This window comes from Lupinus angustifolius, unplaced genomic scaffold (assembly GCF_001865875.1).
Source record: "Lupinus angustifolius cultivar Tanjil unplaced genomic scaffold, LupAngTanjil_v1.0 Scaffold_1_394, whole genome shotgun sequence".
In the NCBI taxonomy this organism is placed as follows: domain Eukaryota; kingdom Viridiplantae; phylum Streptophyta; class Magnoliopsida; order Fabales; family Fabaceae; genus Lupinus; species Lupinus angustifolius.
The window spans coordinates 31,885-45,099 of record NW_017715720.1 but is presented as its reverse complement, the minus strand read 5'-3'; the positions used below and the strand labels follow the sequence as shown (position 1 = coordinate 45,099).

Sequence of the window (13,215 nt, the reverse complement as noted above, 5' to 3'; positions counted from 1 at the left end):
ATTACTAGTGAAGAAGAAGAAGAAGGTACATTGATTGATTTTGATGAAATAAAGAAAATGCTCTATCATGACTTGTCAAAGGATGATGAAGGTTTGTTTTAAACATATTATAATGTACAACAATTTTCTAATTGTTATGTAATGTATATTTTATTTTGTAGGTATTGTTGAAGAACGAAATGTTACTTTTGATGGAGAGCTTAATTTGGACTCTTTTCCTCAAGAAGATGTAGATAGTTACAATCCAACTACATCTTTAATCGGCAATGTCAACTTAGGATCTAATGAAGACAATGATACTTGGATGAATTAGAATATTTAATCTTTATATGAGATAATTGTGTTTTGATTTTTAATTCTAATTATATAAAACTTAATCTTGTTTGATGCATTTTTGTTTTAATTTATATGTATATCCATTACGCAAAACATGATATTGATAAGTGTGTTATTTCATATTATCTTATTTTAATTAATTATGTAATATGTAATTACATATGATATGATGATATTTTCCGATCCAATCGGACGGTTTAACCGATTAAATCGGTTAGAACCTGTACGAGACCTCTTTCAGGTTGATGTCCAGCTCGAGTTTCATAACGGTGCTAATATGATACTGTTTTTTAAATAAAAAAACTACCCTTTCTTGTTAAAAAAAAAAGAGTACCCTTTGTTCAACAGAAGAAAATGAGTATACCATCTTATAACTTATGATTTTGAAATTTATAATTTTAGAGACACGCTATTGATATTTATTAATTCACTAATGATAATTGAGTTAAATATTATTGCATCGTTAATATAAAATACCCAATGAATATATTATTTTATCTATATTATTTATATTTAAAAGTAAAAAGTAATTAAATATAAATGATAAATAATACAAAAGCTTACCATTCACTTTAGACCATTTATTCATCTATTAATAAAAACATGAATTCAAATATATTTTACTTCTAAAAAATAAATAAAATTATTAAAGAATCTATATTTTTTTAAACAAAAAATATTGATGAAGGTAATGATGAGCATGAACTTACATATTCGTTTATTTAGTTTGATTCGATCATAATCAGACCACAATATGATAAGGTTTCATTGGATTTTGGGACAAGTTTGGATTCAAAAATTAGGTCCAGTCAATATTAGTTTCAGGTAAGGGACATACATGTTCGACTCGACTCGTCCAATGGTCATGCAATCATCATGTTTGTATCTGCATATTCAAATTATATAGAGTAATAACATTTCTTTGGCCCAAAATATAACTAATTCTCTATACTTTTCACAATATATCATGAATTTAAAATCTATGCATTAATAATGTAAAGTTTTTACATTGTTAGTATATCATTCACCATTGATTTGTATTACTTTTGTTCGAAAGTCAATGATATTTAACATATGAATATGGATGGTTCAGTGACAGTGTAAAAAACACTTATACTACCAGAGTATACATATTAAATCTTATATATATATATATATATATATATAAATGATCAACAAATATCTACATATATCATTTTATATATCGTAGTATTACATGTACTAAGAAGATGTTGGTTTATTAATGTAAGATTCCGTTATATCTTATAAATGTTTGATTCCTACGAGTAACACGTATTGGAATGGAAATTACACATCTCAAAACGGATTATAAATTAGTTTCTTATTCACATGGATAATAAATTCATGTACAAAAAAAAGTTAAATTACACCTATATAATAATAAATATTAAAAAAATTTATCTAAAATTTATATTTAATTGAGTCTCGATTAGCTCAATTCACATTTGAAGTTGAATTATTCTTTATGACTTGGAAAAAATAAATCGACCAAGAAGTCTCAGAGAAAACCATGGCTTATCTATTTATTTATTTGGGGGGCTTTATTACGTAATGACATTTCTCTCCCTCACTTGTATTCATCCTTCTATTTCTTCCTCTCCTTCTCTTGTTTGGAAGATTCAAGGGTTTTGAGTAATTCCCATATATGGTTTTAGGTTTTTCATCCTTACTCTCTATATATAAATCTCATTCTACTTTCATTTATTTCACTCAATTCTATCTTTAACTGTGTTTCTGAAAAAAAAAATCTCATTATTCCGTCATTCCCTGTTTATGTGTGTCTATGGGTATACTCATAGCTGCATCTTACTTTTTATGTAACAGAATTAATTTTTTTATTGTGATTATTGAGGAGTTCTTTTCACTTGCCCTTTGTTAATTTTGTTCTTAGTTGATGTTGCTGCTCTATAATTAGTGTTTTGTACTATTTAACTCTCATGGTTGAATTTCGGATAAAGAAAATAATAATTTTGGATATGCTTCTATTAATCTTTGTTCCCCTTGTTTTTTTTTCTATGATTGGTTTTTCTCTGCAGACCCTTTGGTGATAATTTTTTCAATTTTCAATAATTCCACCTTTTATTTTTTTTAATGTCTTAAATGCGGGTTTCAAAACAATGTTTGAATTTGGTGTTTTTTATGCTTGGTTAAGGTGGATCTAGTGCTTTGTTACACGAAAGTTGCAAACTTTACTTCACTATTCTTGATTCTCTTATGGTTATCATGTGTGTATTCCTAATGTATATGTTTTTTTAGTACCATATGTTGCAAACATGCAAACATGTACCATCCCCCTACTCATCTCACCTTAAATTGGACGTTATGATAAATATAGAAAATATGACATAAAGTAAGAATGCAGGTAGACAGACACAAAGTGCATGTTGTTTTTTTAGTACCATATGTTGCAAACATGTACCGTCCCCGTACCCCACTAGATGGGAGCCTCGTGTACTGAGTTGTCCTTATGTTGCAAGCATGCAGACTGTTTTTGTGCATATATTTATTATTAAGTGATCATGATTGAGTTGTTGAAATTTAGTATCACGTGCTATGTTGGTTATTTATTTATCTAGCTTGAGACTTGAATTTCATGCAGGAGCAACTCTACATATCTATAGTGTTCTTTTGTATGTTTGGAAATCTGGATTCCAGTGTAAACTCTGCAAATAAATTCATATACTGAAAGGACTTTAGGACTATGGAGTTTATTCCGAACAAAACGAGAATGGATACTACCCTTATTAAACTGGCAAAGGTCAGAGAACTTATCATGCTGTTGTTAGTTTTCTTTCAATCTTTGCCTTGATTGATGCTTTAATATTTTCCCCTTTTTTGTTGTTTGTTTTAAGTCAATGCTGTATTTAACATTATCTTCTAAAAAGATATGAGCTTTTGTGCTTATTGAAATGAACCAACTTTGTCTTCTATATTCTGATCCTCTATTTTTGTTTCTTTCCCATTTCATAATTTATTGATGGTGTGCATACTGCAAGGTCCTGATTTATACTTGCCTATTACAACTTCCAATTTTTCCGGGGGCCAATAATGCTCACTACAACTTTATATATCACTCGAATACCTATTTTGAGATATATACTTTTCGGAGACCCTATGAGGTTCTTGCATATTCTTAGGGTCTGTTTGGGAATCTGGTTTTGAAGGGGAAGGAAGGGAAAGGGAAGGCTTGAAAGCCATAAAGTACACTGGTGAGATGATTCTGAAGCCTTCCTTTTCCCTCTAAAACTCAACTCGCAAACAGACCCTTAAAGTATTATACCCGATGGTCCAAATTTTGCTTTAATATATGACTGACATGATGGCACAAATTCCATTTACATGTACATGTCATCTTCCAGTTGACTGGATGCAGTACTACTCTATGGAGTATGGAAGATGGAAGATTTTCTCCATTCTTCTCGGTTTTCATTTTTGTTTGTTTGTTAAGTAAGCCTTACACAATTAATTGAAGATTTGATGCTTAGATGCCCTTTTATGTTCCTATGAGAAGTGAATGCTTGAAATCCTGCATAACAACCTTTGCATCTCATTCTCTAATGCTTATCCAGTTCATGTCTTTTGCTTGGCTTGTTGAAATGAAAGCTACATCTCAGTACTCTTGTAGGATACATGATTCATCATTTGTAAATGGCTTTTTCGGTTTTTCTTTTTCATATAATAACCTTATTTTTTCACTGTAGCAAGGCTATTATTAATATCACATTTTAAAGATCAAGGTTTTTTCTTTTTCCTCTTGTAGGATACATGATTCACCATGTGTAGATTTTAAGGGAGATTGATTTTTTGGGGTAAAATATATATCATAACTATCTTAACTATAATGAAAATGCACCTCTTGTTTTTAAAATAGAAGGGAAAAAAGTGGCCCAGTGCATGGGGCTCTCACATAGTGGGGTTTGGGGAGGATAGATATGCACAGCCTTACCCTCGCGAATAAAGAGGTTGTTTCCAATATTTGAACCCATAAGGCCATAATAGTAGGTCACAATACAAACAACTTTACTGTTGCACCGAAAATCACCATATTTTAAATAGCAGAAAAATCAACTTTTTTTAATAGAAGAAAAGGCATTATCTTTTGCATCTGTTTTTTACATTTAAATAGTTGTCAAGGAGAAGTTTTAGCAGCAAGGGTGCTTATATGGCAAGGCTTATTCGTTTGTTAATTAAAGCTGTTTTGTATGAAAAATATTTTTGGGAGAGAAGACCCAACAGGCCAACAGTTATTTCGATCATGTCTAGTATTTTACTTTAAGATTATTTTGCAAAATTTATAAATAAAAAAGAGAGTATGTTTTAAAATGCTATTCTCTCCCATTTCTTTTGTTTTCTATGTATGAAGATGATTTCTTCACCTCTGTCCTGTCATACTCTGAACCAATATTTCCTAAACTTTCAGCAAGTTTTCACTGGTTATCGTACAGAGACAGCACAAAAGTAGTAATTTAAACTTGTTTTTTATGTTGAATGCTAAGTTATAATTTAAAACTGTAGGCTACAGCAATTCTTATTTTGTATATTTACATATGCATTTTAGTCTGAACGTAGAACTCTTCTATTATTCAGATAGAAACTCTTCTCTCACTATGTACTTGTCATTTGTAATTCTGTGACAATATGCTTTTATGTTGTTAAAGTGAGAATTGTCTGTTCATGTTTTAGGCGAGAAGTGAAAAACTTGAAATCTCCTTTATCATTAAATTACATGAATGCATCGAGGGGTACAAAAAAAATGAACTTATTCCTCTTAAATATCAATTCATATGTTAATAACTCGCTTCCCTCTTTCTTTGTCAGGGTTGATGAAGCTTAATGATCTATTAGCAAGGAGCACTGGAAGCTCCAAGGATATAGTGAAGGGTTTCTTTCCAAAAGACGTTATAAAATATATTTGGTAAAACTAACTTCATTGAAAGATTTTCTGAAACTCTGTCCTGGGATATAGTGAAAATGGATAGATCAGATACATAAGGCTTTGTAAGTGGTGGATGCTTTATATTGGAAATTCTTTTTCCAGCCATAAAGTTCTGACATGTGGATATTGTAGTAGCATGTGGTAAACTGTTCCGTTACTTCTACCTTCTGTAGCTGTGGTGTGTAACATCTGGATAATGGATTTAAACATGAATGCTTTACTGTCTCCTCATGATGCTGATCTTGCGAAAAATGATAACTTTGGTGATACTGTATTATGCTCTAATGGCATTGGCTTTGGAGAAACCAACAAGACTAGTTATAGATGCACTGAGAGTAACCTTGGGATGAAGTTTTCCAATGTTCCTGCTGATGATGGCTGCAGATTGGTTCTTGGATTGGGCCCAACGCCGATGGCAAATGATGGTAGCTACAATAGTTTGGGCTTCAATAAGAAGAAATCCTTATCCAACTTCTTTCCTCAGCACATCCCGTCTGAATGGAATTCAATCCTTCAACTTGGTCTTTCTAGAACTAATGAGGCATCAAGCATGCTGGACTGTTCAGGTTCAAGCGAGATTGATATGAATATGTCATGCTTTTCAAGCCAAGGATATGGTGAAAATAATTTCCCAAGGATTCCTGTCATTGATGAGGGTTCTACCTCAGCAAAGAAATCAGGTGGCTATATGCCATCACTTCTTTTAGCTCCAAGAATGGATAATGGTAAAATTTTGGTGCAGACACAAGAGTTTATGCTTGGGACAGAAACCCAGCTTTGCCTGGAACCTTCCAATGCTACATATTACTCACTTGGCACCACATCTGACCCCCGGACTGCATTTATCACTTCAGAGAACCGAACAAGCAATCCTAAGAGATGTAGATTTTTTGGGTGTACGAAGGGAGCTCGAGGTGCGACAGGGCTTTGTATCGGACATGGGGGTGGACAGAGATGTCAGAAACCGGGATGCAATAATGGTGCTGAGAGCCGCACAGCTTACTGCAAGGCCCATGGTGGAGGGAAGAGGTGCCAGGAATTAGGGTGTACTAAAAGTGCTGAAGGAAAGACAGATTATTGCATAGCACATGGTGGTGGCAGGCGATGTGGGCATCCGGGTGGGTGCACAAAAGCTGCAAGAGGCAAGTCAGGACTTTGCATTAGACATGGAGGGGGTAAGAGATGTAGGATAGAAGATTGCACCAGGAGTGCTGAAGGGCAGGCTGGGTTGTGCATCAATCATGGGGGTGGACGCCGGTGTCATTACCTGGGATGCTCGAAGGGTGCACAAGGTAGCACTTTGTTTTGCAAGGCACATGGTGGTGGGAGGCGTTGCTCATTTGCTGGTTGTACCAAAGGTGCTGAAGGGAGCACCCCATTGTGCAAGGCACATGGTGGGGGAAAGCGTTGCCGTCACGGTGGCAGTGGCATTTGCCCCAAAAGTGTACATGGAGGCACAGACTTCTGTGTGGCTCATGGTGGTGGAAAGAGGTGTGTTGTTTCTGGCTGCACAAAGAGTGCACGTGGCCGTACTGATTGCTGTGTAAGGCATGGTGGGGGGAAGCGGTGCAAGTTTGAAGGCTGTGAGAAGAGTGCTCAGGGGAGTACAGATTTGTGCAAGGCACATGGTGGAGGAAAGCGATGTAATTGGGGAGATGGAAAATGTGAGAAATTTGCAAGGGGAAAGAGTGGTCTCTGTGCTGCTCACAGCAGCATGGTGCTAGACCGAGAATCGAGCAAGGGAAGTCTCATTGCACCTGGAATTTTCCACGGTCTCGTACCCATCGCATCCACTGCCTGTAGCAGTTTTATTTCCACAGGCGTCAGCACTGTTGTGTCTGGCTCCTATGATTCTATGGAAGCACCACCAGCTAAAAGACAACAGCTCATACCCAATGAGGTTTTAATCCCAGTCTCAATGAAATCACTATCAGCTTATCCATACTTGTCGACTACCAAGAAACCTACAGAGCAAGACAGAATAATCAGAATTGGCACGGCCGAGCTGCCCAGCTGCAGCAGTGTACATAAAGGCTTCGACTTCAATCTGCCAGAGGGCAGGGTCCATGGTGGCGACCTCATGTTGTACTTGGATGGAAATCTCAACAATTCCCTTAATGGTATCTGAAAAATAAGGTGGAATTTTGGTGGCTCAACAAGCTTTAGATTCATTTTAGGAACAACAATAAGGCTTTTGCTGGGTATTAAATAACTTGTGTATAGGAAATCTCCCATTGTTTGTGGTGCTTTTATTATTCAATGTAAATGCCATTGTTAAACAAATCTCATAAATCTACTCTCACTCCTGCATTTGCTGCAACTAAATCATTGTATTAAATTAAATATATATATAATCTCCACTTTATTGTTTATTATTATGTTTAGCATGGTATGTAGGGGTGGCAATTGGATGAGTTTGAATGGATTTGGATCCTAATTTATGGATAGAAAATTATCCATCAATCCATATAAATTCATTACATCACATTTTTAAATTATCTAATCCATCCATATCCAATGGATTTCAATCTATTCATTTTATCCATGTATCAATTTTAATGGATTGGATGGATGGATAGTCAACCCACTTTTTTTTTTTTTAACAAAACATTTTTAATAACGCAATTTCAAGGATTTTTTTTAATTTATTATTTAATATAGCATTTTTAAATATTAATTTTAAAAACATTTTTAAAAAACATTGCTTTTAAAAAGTGATTTTTTTAAAAAGAACACCTTTTAAAAAATAATTGTCTTGACAAACACTTTTAAAAAAAGTACTTTTTTTATAAGCACTTTTAAAAATGTGAGTTTGTGAAGTTTTTTTTATAAGCACTCTTATTGGTAAGAATCTCCGGTATAACATAATTGGTAGGGGTGTAAAAATTCGGTTCAGTTTTTGATGCAATTTAGTGACACAACCGAACACAAAGATATGGTCCAATTTTACTCAATTAACCGCAAATTTTATTTAGGAACCGAACTGAACCGTTTATTAATGGTTCGGTTCGGTTCCGCGGTTTTCGTCTTTGAATAGTAACAAAATGTATACTAGTTTTTCAGTTTTTTTCTATATTCTCAATGAATAATAGAGATAATAGATATTTAGATTTGTTTACTAATTTACTTTTTGCTATTTGCCTCTTATTTATAGTCTATATGTATTAATAATCCTAAATTCTTAACCATCCAAATATAAACAAAATTATTTTTTAATATGCGGTTCGGTTCGGTTCTAAGGTATCAAAATTTACAAAAACGTGAACGAATCGAACTTAATGGTTCTAAATTAAAAAGAAACTGAACTGAACCGAACTTAAATGGTTTCAAATAAAAAACTGAACCGAACCGAACTTAAATGGTTCCAAATAAAAAAACTGAACCGAACCGTAGAACCGAACTGAACCGCATTTTACGGTTCGGTTTCACGGTTTAGTCCGGAACCGCTTACACCCCTAATAATTGGGACATCCACAAGTTGTATATAATAGTTCATCATCCGGAAATAATTCATTTTATTATTATATTATCACATTAGTCAATAACCAAAATGATATATTTATACTTTGCATTAAGATGTTAGGGTAAAGCACTAAGGCCGAAATCGTTTATAATTTTTTGATAAGCACTTTTTAAAATCACAATTATAATTTTCAGCTTTTGTAATGTGTGTATGATTGTGCTTAGAAAGGTGAGAGATATTTTTTATATTAATGTTGAATTAATTGGGAAAAAAGATTGTTTTCATTTTTATTTTTTAGATGGATTGGGTATCCATCCAAATGGATGTACTCATGGATATCCATTGGATATAATGGATGGATTTGAATACATCCATTATCAACACTACTCACTGGATTATATCCTTTAAATCTATTAGTTCTAATGAATGGATTTAATTTAGATGGATTTTGGATTATAGATAATTTTGGCACCCTTAGTGTGCAATTGAACATTCAAAGAGGTGAAAATAAACATAATCCAATACAAACATCAAACACTTTTTCTTCTTCACATTTTCTAAGTAAATACACTAAAATTAGACACTGTTTTTCAGAGGAAATAAATATTTTAATCTATCATATTTTTTGTTTTACCAGTTTGATTAAATGATTGTCAAATTAGTTTTTTAGCATATTTTACAATAATTAATTTGACACAAAAGTAAAAATGATTAATTTGAACTCATTTGAAGTATCTTATTTTTTTTCTTCTTCGCAGTCTGTTTTCAACTTTCCATGTTTCTGGATGAAAAATTCAAAGCGTGATTGATAATTGATTTGGGGTGAAATGAAACAAGAGTTACAATTTCGTTCCAATTTGTCATAATTTCGAATCGAATTGGAAGCTTTTAGTGTAACAGCTTCGTGTATTTTCATACAGGATGAAAAGTGCACGAAGGAACACGATGAAGTTGAGGACTTCGAACGACAATGTTTCGCCGTTGAAGATTGAGATGTATGATCATCACAGAGGACTCTATCTCAAACGTTTTACCGAGAACATCGACGACGGCGGTTGGCCACTCACGTCCTACTACTTTTTCGCCGACGAGCTCTTCACTTCGCCGACTTTCAGCGCCAACAAGTACAACAGCATGTCCACGAAAGCGTCCGGCAACAACAGTCTTGGAAACAGTAGCTTCGGTTCCCGCTGTAGATTTTCGCTCTCGGCGTTTTCTTCCATGGAGATCACGCCGCCGGCGGAGGAGGAAGTTTTCGTTATGGATGACATTCAGGTGAGGATCATGTCAGGAACAAAGAGCGGAAGATCTTCATCATCATCCTACGGTTCACCCAGTCGCCACTGTCACGGTGGTTGAACCCGGAATCTGGTAACTGGATGCCTATAATTATACAAATCTAACGGTCTTGATATTCTCTATATTAGATTTCATTTTTGGGATATTACTATTATTATATTAATTTGTCTAGATTCAAGTACAATGTATTCGATTCTCTTAAATATGTGATTTTGTGTTTGGGCACTAAACAAGGCATATTATGGGGGGAAATTATGGCTGTGAAGGATTAAACATTTTCTAATGTAATGTTTCTATTTTGGATTTATTGACCATAGGACATTAGTTAACATTTCATATAATTATTATAGTATAATATTTATGTATTGTCAGTATAAATATATATGCAAAATCAATATATCATCTACTATTCATTTGTATTACTTTTTTGAAAAATCAATAATGATTAAATATAAATGTTGAATGATATATATCTATACAACTTAATAAAGCCAAAACTTATTGTAACTACCTCATCATGGTATAATTTCTGGTTCTCTATTTTGCCCTCCCAATCTTCTATTTTTTTACCAAAAAATCATATATAACATTATAATCCAATACATGTTCCATGTATTCATCTCAAATAACCAGCATGATATTATAGTATAACAGACCTGAATAATTTTTGTTCTGATTTATATATATATATATATTTAATGGTTTGATTTTCATATATTTTAATGCCAATAAGAACATTATGTGAAGCAAAAACTAAACATCAATAAGTAGTAGTTTTGAAAGTTTTTAATGCCACATTTTATGTAGCACTTCAAATATATATTTTATTTTATGCACTTCAATAGTTTGAACAACAATACTAAGAAGTTAAAAATTTGGATATTCTATATTATAAGGAGGGAAGTTACATAAGAAGTTAATGAAAAAAGTTTCAAAGGTTAAAAAACTGTCATGTTCTATATCATGGCAATATTCAAGAGGTTGTGCCATGTTCTATATAATATTCTACCTTCCAATAAGAACATTATCTTAAGCAAAAAAAAAATAGTATAGATACATCTTCGAGTATATGTCATTCAATACATTATTTGAAGCTAAAAAATATGAGTTTTTAACATTAAATGTCTTAAGCAAGAATATGCTACTACTATCACTACTACTCATTTTGGCTTGGAATTTGTTTCATTATAGGCAATAATGTCTTCCAACTTTCAGGTATTTCCCATATCTCCCCTTTTAGTTCTTCTATTTTTTCTCTCTTCCATAACCAATATGAAATATGTTAATAACTATTGTGATCATCATCTTCTTCATCATTATTCCATTAGTTTGTTTGTTAGTTAATTGTTTCCCAAAATAGATTTATGTTTAGTTTGTTATTAGGAATCTTTCCTTTTTAGTTCTTTTTCTATTTTTCTGGTTGGTTAGTTATTCTGCCAACCATGACTTCTGTTGTATAAATTGAGCTTTTGGTTCAAAGCTTCAATCAATGAAATCAAAATGTATTCATTCAATTGCAATATGGTATTAGAGCTCTCAATCTGAGAGCTCTACTGCGCACACTCAATCCATTTGCATCAATTGTAGAATGGCATTTCCCCCATTCTGATTCCTTAGTTTTCATGCTCAAGTACAAGGCATAAACCATTAATGGTTGCAAACTGTTCATCATAGAAAAGACAATATCAAGGTCCATTCTTTCTCCTATTCCTCTCAAAGGATCTTCTGGTTCAGATCAACCACTTCTTGTCTTCGATTTCTTCCAAAACATCATGGCAGATTTAAGTATTCATGAATCACAAGGTAACTCCTCTGTTCCTTTCCTTAATGTCGACCCTCAGAACCCCATCAATGCATATTACCTACACCTTGGGGAGAATCCTGGTGCAATTCTAGTATCACCACCATTAGAGGGTGGGAATTATCACTCATGGAGTAGAGCCATGAGGAGAGCCTTATCATCCAAAAACAAACTCAAATTCGTTGATGGCTCCATAAGAGTGCCCTCTCCTATTGATCCTCACTTTGATATTTGGGAAAGATACAACAACATGGTTGTGTCTTGGATCACTAGGTCTCTTTCCCCCAAAATTGCTGAAAGCACTGTCTACATTGACAATGCACAAGATCTATGGAAAGATCTAAGGGAGAGGTTTTCGAAGGGCAAATACTTCAAGATGTCCAATCTGCTGCAAGAAATCCATTCTATCAAGCAAGGAGAGAGGGATGTATCAATATATTTTACTACTCTGAAAACCATTTGGGAAGAATTAGAATCATTGAGACCTACACCTTCCTGCACTTGTGAGATTCAATGCAGATGCAACCTCCTCAAGAGCATCAAGGATCACAGAGAATCAGAATACGTGATATGTTTTCTAAAGGGATTGAATGACCAATTTCAAACCACTAAGTCTCAAATCTTATTGATGGAACCTCTACCCTCCATCAACAAGGTATTCTCCTTAGTCACTCAGGCTGAAAACCAATTAAACACCACTCAGAACAATGAAACAAGACTCTTATCCAATAGAAGGGACAATGAGAATTGGAGGAACACCATAGGAAATGACAATGTAATGATCCAAAGAATTCAAGATGATAACTGGAGAACCACAGGTGGTAGGAGCACTAATTCATACCAAAGAGGCAGAGGAAGGTTGGGAGGAAGAGGATACAACCAAAGATTTTCATCCACAAGAATATGTACCTATTGCAATAAAGGAGGTCACACCATAGACACATTCTATCACAAGCATGGATTTCCTCCCAATTACACCAAGATTAAAGAAAATGAAGGTGCAGTGAACAATTTGATAGAAACCAAGCAATTCGAGAATACCAAACAACAACCTGCCCTATAGTTCAATCCAGAACAATATGCTCTACTCACCAATCTCCTACAACAAGCAGATGTGAATTCAACAAATAAGGGTCAACACAATGTCAACCAGTTCAGTCACAAAAACACAGAAGAAAGCACTACAACAAGTGATAATCCCAACCATATATCAGGTAACATCTTATCTTGGATTTTAGATAGTGGAGCCACTGATCATATAAGCCCTTTCATCTCTAATTTTGACATATTAAGACCTATTAAGCATGTAAGAATTAAGCTTCCAAATGGATCATCTCTTATTGCTCAACAATCAGGAAC

General features: G+C 33.8%; 1 protein-coding gene across 6 annotated transcripts; it reads left to right on the top strand.

Annotated features, from left to right (window-relative positions):
- The first annotated feature begins 1,935 nt into the window (after nucleotides 1-1,935).
- Nucleotides 1,936-7,636, top strand: LOC109336909. Of its 6 annotated transcripts, none has more exons than XM_019573741.1 (3): nucleotides 1,936-1,989; nucleotides 2,957-3,115; nucleotides 5,176-7,636. In XM_019573741.1, the coding sequence occupies exon 3, from the start codon at nucleotides 5,490-5,492 to the stop codon at nucleotides 7,419-7,421; it is 1,932 nt and encodes a 643-aa protein (XP_019429286.1). In that variant the 5' UTR covers nucleotides 1,936-1,989; nucleotides 2,957-3,115; nucleotides 5,176-5,489; the 3' UTR covers nucleotides 7,422-7,636. The 6 variants fall into 6 exon arrangements, with proteins under 6 accessions (XP_019429286.1, XP_019429282.1, XP_019429285.1 ...); XM_019573737.1 differs by having other exon boundaries at nucleotides 1,944-2,005; XM_019573740.1 differs by lacking the exon at nucleotides 1,936-1,989 and adding an exon at nucleotides 1,996-2,012.
- Nucleotides 7,637-13,215: the final 5,579 nt, after the last annotated feature.

What these genes read in the sequence shown, in the direction of transcription:
- LOC109336909 (XM_019573741.1), top strand. Translation starts at nt 5,490, where the DNA reads ATGGATTTAAACATGAATGCTTTACTGTCTCCTCATGATGCTGATCTT.